The following is a 9,891-nucleotide window of genomic DNA, read 5'->3' on the forward strand; positions in this document are numbered from 1 at the left end:
ACGTTGCTCTCGATCTTGAGTCTCCCTTTTATTCAGTCAAGCTTTCGGCCAGTCATCAGGCCTTCCTCAGGATCTACCAACAGAATAGTTATTATCTGAATAACCTGATGTGTCATAATATATGGTGGAATGTCATATATTACCAATCTTCTGAATTATTTCCATTATAATTATACACAAATCAATCATTCAATTCAAGACAAAAATCAGATCTATAGCCTCATCTCATCATCAAAGTAACATATATCCAAAAAAAAATATATATGAATAAATTCTTATATGAAGCTGCTAACAAAATCACAATAACCATATTTTCTCATAATTCGAAGCATGATAATTACAAAAAACCATATACATATATAATGTATACATACACACATACACACACACCCACATACATATACACACATATATACAGTACATATTCACATTCACACACACACACACACATACACACACACAACTCCGGTTGATATAAAACTATCTAAATCAACATATCATATATATTAGTTTTTTTATATTATTATATTAATTTTATTATATTATATTATCGTAACATGCTGTGTTTAAGTGTCAGATGAGGGAATATCCCTTTAGAGATTTTCAATCAGACACATTCGTTTTGATCAGAGACATTCGCCAATTTGGATTTTCAACCAGAACTCATTTTTGTGGACAGTATGCTGCTCAAGTTACCAATCATCATAGTCGCCTAGCTCACACTGACGTACTGATCACCAGTTTTTATCTCAAGCATAATCAACTTTCATTAATGACACCATTAACCAATCGAACATCTCTGATGGTTATTCAGTATAATATTCTTTAATGAGCCACCACGCGATTATTTTATACAGCTCACTCACAAATTTTAATGGAATGGTAGTATGGATAAAACGCTAAATAAATATGGCCTTACATGTTTTCATATTCATCCTGAATTTTTTGCGTCAAGGAAAAGATACTTCATTCAGAGACGTTCTTTTTCAGACATGAGTGAATTCAGAAGTTCCTGATAAGATAAATAATATACACGTTCATGGCAGAAGTACTTGATTAAATAGTAGAAGTATGTGGGCTTACTCACAAGGAAAAACAAAGCTGTAGAATTGGATTAGAACAAAAATTGCGACGTCTGATTCTGGGATTTTTTCATAAAATATGCATTTTTGTCAATTTTTTCAGCTTTAAGGCATTATTTTTTAAAGGAAATGCAGTTACAACAATACAAAGTATTATTTTCTGAAAGGCACAACCCTCCCCTACCAAATGATACCTAAAACTATGAAAAACACCCACAGGTGACAATTTTACAAGGGTTTGAATATCGCAAAGCCCGAAAATAGCCAATTGTACATCGTACAACGTTTTCATCCGTATATATATATATATATATATATGTATATATATATATATATATATATATATATATATATATATATATTATAATTATAGTTATACATGTAATTGCATAATTTGTTTTCTTCAACTCAACAGTTCCGGTGGGGTTTTGTGGTCACCCCGGTCATGTGAGAAATGGTCATTGGGACTCAAATATGACAAGCTTTGGGTCCAAGATAACTCTCACCTGTGATGAAGGTTACATCGTCAATGGCAGTGCGACACTGCTGTGCGTGGGACTACCCGGACGGTCTACTTACTTTCCGACCTGGAACGTGTCAATCCCATTCTGCTGGAAATTCGAAAATGCGACAAAAGTTTTGACGTTGATTTACAGGTTGTATTTTGTCAAAGGTAAAAAATCCGATTGACTACACTGAATATAAAACAGTATAACACTGAGCATAAGAGAAGAACTTGAGGATGGTACATGGTAATCGAACTTAAACTGGACCATTTATGGGATTTATCAAAAAATTTACGGAATTGAAAGCAGCTTGTAATCATAAACTGAAACATTCTGAGCAATGTGTTCCAGTTTGGCTTAAAGTCAAAAGTATAAGTTGAAACGTGAGACAGTAATGGTGTTGTTTTTTTTTTCTTTTAATCTTTTGATAACACTGTCACTTGATATACTAAAACAAAAAAATGTTTTTCTCGAAAGCCAAGATACACCAATAAGGAAGTTAGTCTTTAATGTGACATTATTTGATTGTGAACTCTGAAAGATTTTCATATCTTACATCAGAGCTGCCAAGTCTCCTTGATTTTGCAGGATATTTCCTGAAAACGTTAATATATCCTCATGTCTAGATAAGAAGATACCAAAAATCTCCCTGTTTCATTTTGCCCATTGAGATTCATGAATCACAGAAATATCCTCCTGGATGATTTTCGTTTAACTCTTTATGTGCCACGTTCGCACGGCCGACTCAGTCGACGGCGTGCCAACTTCGCATATTCTGCTCAACAAACAAAGCCGCCAAAACCGATAGATAAATCGCTAATCCCCCGGTACAATGAAAGCGTTTCTCGCGCTTTTGTTCCTCTCACTTACGGCTTACAGTGCATGTGGTGGTAAACTATCAAGCGGTGTTCCTAACTAGATTTGCGTTTATATTTTCAGTTTCTGTCATGGTTTTCTGTGCAAAAGTCATGCCTTTACAGTAATGTAGCAACTGGTCATTTAAAAGAAATATTAAAAATAGATTTGTCATACAATGTATATCGAAGCAAAGTTTGGCATTCCTCTAACACTTTGCTTACTATTATGTACAGCTTAACAGAAATTTGAAGAAGTTATACAAATTGGAAACACAGAATTCTTTCTCAAAGCATGACTACCTTCGTGTCTCAGAATAACGTGGCACACAGGGGGTTTCCACCATGGCACATAAAGAGTTAATGATGGGAAAATGTAGGCAGGCCTTCTATATACTCCATCGACAGTTTTAAAAGGCGGACGGAATCGTGCAATGCTAGTAACAGTGTTTCACATTTCCACAGTATGACAGAAGGTTTCCCGCTGTACTCATGAAATTGAATCAGTTCTTAAATGTGTATTCTAATGCCTAGGTGGAACCATCAACACAACGCCTACCACGAATACAGACTACATCTCCAGTGAGTGCATTCAAAATGTTTCCAAGTTAGTTGCTGGTAGAGTTGCTGTTGTTGTTTGGTGATGTGTGTTTCGTAGCTGTCAGCATGTTAGGCCAAAAGCATTAGTTTTAACCTTGTATTGTTTTGTTAACAATTATTTTTTTTTTTTCAGGATTGGTCCAGGAATATTTTCAGAATAACAAATCAAAATTCCTCATGTATTGCAAATGGACAGTTTCCGCCACCCATAATGGCGTCACAAAAATGGATACCATTTCTTATTTTTCTCACTGCTTTGCAAGTTGTTAACTTCTATTATGTCTAAATGATCTAAGTTATTCAGAAATTTAACACACAAGTACCAAAAATAAACATTTGAGCCTTTTTTTCCTTATAAAGTTTTGATATCTTTACATGTGTTTTAGAGATAAGGATCCCCTCCCCCCCCCCCCAAAAAAAAAAAAATACGTATGGCTGCCATTTATTTATTTTTTTTTTTTGTAATGTTGGGTTCGTCGTCGATCAATATGTATATAATATGCAAAAATGGTTGTATACATCGGATATGCATAGAAAACGGGTCATTTTGAGAATGTAGGCATGCATGCTTTTTCTGAAAAAAAAAGTTGTATTTTCTCGTTAACATACAGAATCTAGTGGTAAAAGACGCGTTTTCTTTTTTTGCTCTTGTCGATTCAGTGCTTCACTGATCCAATGCTAACGCATAATTTTTCAAAAAAGGCAATCTTTATCACTGAATTCTTCATTGAGTAAAGCATTGAAACATTTTGGTACCTGCGAATATACCATATTGAGCAAAGTTTGACTCAGTCTGTATGGATCTATGTCATTATTTTTATTTATCCATAATGCTTCTGTGTTTCTCCTATAAAACAGGCGAGAAACTACCTAACCAAGAATTGACGACATTACCCGAGATCACCACTACGTCGTTTATAAGTGAGATAATTTTCAGCAAGAATAGCCAGCATATCAGCCATTATGCTGAACGAAATGTTTAAATTTGTCTACTTTTTTCCTTGTAACACTCTCATTGTTCACTTATTAATTACTTCAATCACATGAGTGTTTTTTTTTTCTGCAAAAAGCCTACAGTTTAAATCTGTTTCTGATTATTGCATTTTCATGTAAAGACTTGCTTATCAAAAAGATAAGAAGACTGAAGTATAAACCTAAACCGCATGGTACCCTCTTTAATAATCATCTGTAGATCAGTATGCACATACTTACGACAACATCAATAGGTATTAAGTAAAATAAAAATTTAATGATTATTTGCTTCATCGATGTCACTTCAGCGTATATCATGCAATTATGTCATAGTGCACATGTGAGCTTATTTCCGTCAGGAACTTAATCATTGTGGCTGTCTGTACTACTGTTAATTATCCTCTCTTTATGAACAGGAGATGGAAAGCTCACTGAAGATGCAACCATACGAGACACAAACATGACAAACGAAACCACTAGAAGTGAGTTGCATATTCTTATCATCTGATGTAAAAAACAAACAAATAGACAAACAAAACAAAAAACATATTCGTTACATTTATATTCAATAATGAAGCAAAAAAGGATTTGACAGAGAGGCGTTTAATTTTTTTGTTCATTCTTTTTTTAGATTCATATTACATAATCGTTTTTCAAACAAGGTGTCCAAAGGGCGAAAATATTTTTAGCAACGGTCCTCACACATGGGCAAAAGCATGATTTGTCGCGTGTGCCTTGTTGACATTGATTTATGCTAATCTGCTCGTCTGGTGTGGGTATCATAAAGAGAAATAAAGGGCAATTGTGAATTTAGAATGCCAGTGGTTATAATGTCACCGTAAAACACTACAGCCACTAAAGGCTCTTAATACACGAGACCTAAAGCTATAAAGGTAAAAAAATGAACATTCATGTGTTATCGTGTTCTCGATGAATGGGTACGAAAGGAAACTTTTACGCCAACAATGATACTGTAAACTACTTGAGAATCATTATGAAAATTGTTTTCATGCCTGAGATTTTGACCTGAGACGAAACAAAGACTTTCGTCAGGGAACGTGTATTACCACGTCAAAACGATCGTCAATTAATACCATCATAGACAAGTACCACTACAGTGATTTCAAGGAAATTATTAACAGTTCATATGTTATTTCTCAAAATTGTTTACCTAGTTGTGGCCCTTCGTGTCATATGCAATGCAGTGTTTGTTTTCATTTTTTTTTTTATTGCAGTTGCGGGATATTATTCCATTATTGATTTCATGATGACACGGTAGTATAGAATCCTCTCATTTTCTTTTAATGCAATAATATACTTTCGACCAATGATGACAAGGATGTCATGTTATTGATCCTATTCCAGTTTCTGAAGCTCCTGACTTGACTGAGATAGATGGTGTCTATATAACGATGGGGACTTTTCTGTGTGTTGTTCCCATACTGTTTGGCATTATGTACATGACACTGTGCAAGTTTCACAGCAAAAGGTCAGTGTTTGCATCATCCAGTATCCTGTGAAGGTTTGTTTACGAGAGTGTATGTTTGTATGAATTTCGGGAGGGGATATTCTTGGGCTGCTGCGGGAAGGTAAATGAAGAGTTCGGTTTCAAGGTACTACATCCTTAATTTGAAGTTCTGAGAAAAACGTGATTTTTTTTATTATCATATTTAGCAAGCTCAGACTGGAATGATATTTCCTCATATTATACTGCTAAATGATACAACATTAAAACCACTCTCTAAGAAAATCCAGGTCCATACATTTATTTTCAATGAATTAATCATTTTTATATTTTTGTTGATGTAGTTCCTTTTTAAACCTTTTTAAACCGGATCTGGATGTAGTACCTTTTGAAACCATAATTTCACATACCAGAGATATATGCAGTGTGATGTTATGACACGTTTCGCGGATTTATTTTTTCCAGCAATGGTGTTGATGGGAATGGGATACGAGGTCAAGGGGGCCTAGGTAACTGATAATGGTCTGCTCTATTTAGCAGCAAGAATAGCAAACCAATGTGCACAGCTAGTGCCCCACTTCTCCCTTGCTGACCAATATTTTGAATGAATGATTGTCATTGGTCATAATCAATCAATTTTCACATGCTTTAAATGTTCTGCATCCATCGAGCATGGAGGGGGAGGGATCGATTATGCGTAAATGGTATAGAGATGGGGAGGGGTCACAATATCTCACCAGGTGATTTCTCTCTTCCCTTATTTCCTTTCGTTTTTCTCTCACGAGCTTTATCTCATGATTTCTTTTCTTTTCTTCTTTATATCAAAATTTTTGGCTATTTTTCTCTCTGTGAATTCTCCCTTCATGTGTCTCAAGAATACTGTATTCATTATCTTTTTTTTTCTTCATTTTTTTTCAATGGAACTTCAAAGGGAAAAGGTGGAAAAGCAGTTGCATCTGACTGTGCTGTATTTTCTCACCGCTGTAATTTAATTCATTATATGAATTTCATTCTGGTATGTTCTTTATCAGGTAAGACGAATCTGATAATCTAAAAGCTGATATAAAATCAAGACCGTCGATGAGTAATATGACCACCTATACTACATGTAAACACACATTTGGTATTACCTTTGTGACATTGTATGAGTGAAAGGTGTCATTTACAAGAATGAATATGAATCTACTGTTGAAAGCTTTATGCCACCACGTACTTTCCAGCCCTGGTATTTCACATTATGCACGTACAGAATAGCACAGCATACCCATTGGTAAAGCACTGTTGGTAGCAATAGGGATGTCAGAATTCCATGCCATTGTATACATTTAACAAAGTAACTTTGCTTTCACGTTGTCACACACTTTAATTGGCTGTGAAGACACTTATATAAGGCATAGTCCATACCTACACAGTGTTTGTACTTAATTCTGGGGACAATTTATGGCTCAAACTCAACTCCCTACCAGTAACGCACAGTACCGGTAACTAACAGTAAATGCAGTACGTGGGACTACATGAAAGTTGCGTAATTTCTCCAGTCTCTCTACCATTTCTCCTCTGCTCTTGTCTACTGCTTTTAATTCCTGATCCTTTTCTTGGGATGGTTTGTTTTGTCAATGGGTTCTCCTTCATTTTCCTCCATTGCTTGATAAAATGTGATGGGTTTTTCAAGACAGTTGTCAGATTTGCGTGGTGATTTTAAAAGAAAGCCAAAAAGCCAAAAGCCAACTTCTATTGTTTACAGATTAAGTCAGTAGACAATGGTAGAGGGTCAAATCAATGCTGATCTCTGATTGGTCAATTTCCCGATGATGTCATTGGAGTGGATGTAGTACCTTTTGAAACCCAAATAAAATGGATGTAGTGCCTTTTGAAACCGAACTGATTTTTAAATGTAATTTTTAAACACTTTCTGTTTAGAAATTCAGCTTTTCGTTAGTATAGTTGTAAAGAGGTCCTAAAAATGAGTACATCAAGACCAAAAAGTGGATTTTGATGTAAAATGGATGTAGCACCTTTTGCAACTGAACTCTTCATATTTAAAAATTATTACCCTCAAATGATACTGCTCCCCCCCCCCTGATGTGTCCATGGTAGTTGTTTGATATTTACGCCATTGTCCTGTCATTTTCATCTTTCTGAAGTAAAATGTTGAAATATTAAGTAATAACAGAATAAGTTATCCATGAGTATGTAGCCGTAGAAAATGTTATTATATTCGTAAACTGCGTGAATGGATTTCACTATCTTAACACTATGTCAATCCAAAACAAGTTAACATATTGCACAAAATGTATATTATTTGCATAATCAAGTATCGTGTGTTCATGTGTGTAGTAGTGTATGTGTGTGTCGGAGGTGTGTGTTTTTAGGGATTGCCTAGTGTGGAAGGGCATTGTCACCGAGAGACACTTTGTTTTCTTTCCCTCTTTTCCCTCTAATGTGTCAACTGTAGTTGTTTTATCCAATTTATTTGTGCCTTTTTATTGTCATTTTCAACATTTTTGAGTAATAAATGCTTGAAACTTTGAGAAACAACAGAAAATGCATGTGTAGGTACAAGAGCCCTGAAAAAAACAAAAACAAAACGTATCATTATTATTTCCAAAGAGTGTGAATGGATTTTGATCTGCAGGCACAGCATTTAACTGTACCTATTTTTCATTTTTCCATGGAACAAACCAATATGTTTCACATACCATTTGTGATACTGTGCGATGTATGTTTCCATCTCATGTTAAAAAGCAGTGTTTTATTGATTGTTTATGGCAGGATGTATTTTGTTTCTTCCTTCTTCTTTTCTTCCAAACAAGTGAATCTTTCTTATCATTGCCGTTACAGACGTAGAGCCTCACATATTTCAAATCAGGCACACAACAGACAAGCTGACAGACAGCTGCAGATGCATCCTGTAGACAATTCAAACCAAATTCTGAGCTCAACGGATCATGTATCAAACAATACTACTACTGACGCTGCAGCAGAGGGTCATCATTTCACGAACCACCATGGCAACATTTTCAGTGACCTCCCGACTCCACAAGAGAACCAATATCACATCTACCAGGACGCTGCGGAGGTAGACAAGGGACGTTCCCACGCATCAAACTTAGAACAAGTCTCCGTTTGCACAGTCCCATTACAGACCAACGTCACTTGTTCTGTACTGCCCTCTGTGAGTATTCCGTATGTTAATGACAGCCGTGGCCTACAGGACACATCATTTGACGAAACGGCGAGTGGCTATGATGACTATGAATACCAGGATGTAGATGTCTGTAGAAAAGATATCTTGACGAAAAGGGGCTCTAGATCCCTCGATGGAGCCCACTTGTTTGATGAAACGCGTTATAACTCGTTGGATTTCGGTCAAAGGAGTGGCGAGAACATTGGTATGAATAGAGACAGCGAGTACGATCACTGCAATCTTCCCTTTCTAGATAAGAGACTGCAATGTTCCCCAACATATCTCTCGGCTTCTGGTCCAGCTTCTCAGAAAGAAGTTTACTCCGACAGAAACGATGATATTTCGTATTCCTGCGTGGATTCTGTACCAACCGTGGATTGTGAGGAGGCCTTCTATTATCAACTAAATCCTGACGAAGCTAGCAATATCGAAACATTCAACAGACCACAGTTCACTGACGCTTTCGATTCCGAGGAATACTGCTTGCTGAATCCTGATAAAGGTTCCACCCATGACAAGCATTCTGAAAAGAAAGATGCCATCTTGATCAAATGCAATGACTCCGAGAATCTCACGGGTTATGCTTCAAATACCAGACCACGTGAAGAATTGTATGCAACGGTGAACAAAATAGGTGGGGTATATTCGGCAGCAAAACCAGCAACATGCGAAGAACTATATGCAACGGTCAACAAAGCAGTTGGGATATATCCGGCAGCAAAACCAGCAACATGCGAAGAACTATATGCAACGGTCAACAAAACATTAGGGGCTTGTTCGGCACCCAAACCAGCAACATGCGAAGAACTTTATGCAACGGCTGAGGCATATTCGGCAGTAAAACCAGCAATTTGCGAAGAACTGTATGCTAGGGTGGACAAAACAAAAGGAGGCCACAGTGACAGTAACGAGACATCACATGAGGAGCTGTATATGAACGTTATGAATGCATAGATGGATCTTTGAATATTTTGTACTGACTAGCTATTTATACACTTACAACACTAGCAGAAGCGTCTGAGGGGTCAGTATACTAATATTCATCAAAAACATATCTTATGCATTTAATAATTGGCATTTACAACATATTTTATAGTTGACGACGATAATTTCCTTTTTTTTTTTTCAATATGTAAATATGAAGTTTGGGAGAACAAACCCGTATGGATGTACTGCTTTTATTGATATACCCACAATTTTTTTTTTTTTAATCTCAGTTTTTATT

The 9,891-nt window shown here is 36.1% G+C and overlaps 1 protein-coding gene across 1 annotated transcript; it reads left to right on the top strand.

Annotated features, from left to right (window-relative positions):
* Positions 1 to 1,556: 1,556 nt before the first annotated feature.
* On the top strand, positions 1,557 to 9,620 carry LOC140227729 (uncharacterized). Its single transcript, XM_072308136.1, has 6 exons — positions 1,557 to 1,617; positions 2,977 to 3,024; positions 3,901 to 3,963; positions 4,431 to 4,496; positions 5,380 to 5,503; positions 8,321 to 9,620. The coding sequence occupies exons 1-6, from the start codon at positions 1,557 to 1,559 to the stop codon at positions 9,618 to 9,620; spliced, it is 1,662 nt and encodes a 553-aa protein (XP_072164237.1).
* The last annotated feature ends 271 nt before the right edge of the window (positions 9,621 to 9,891 follow it).

This window comes from Diadema setosum, chromosome 4, assembly GCF_964275005.1.
Source record: "Diadema setosum chromosome 4, eeDiaSeto1, whole genome shotgun sequence".
NCBI classification, from domain to species: Eukaryota; Metazoa; Echinodermata; class Echinoidea; order Diadematoida; family Diadematidae; genus Diadema; species Diadema setosum.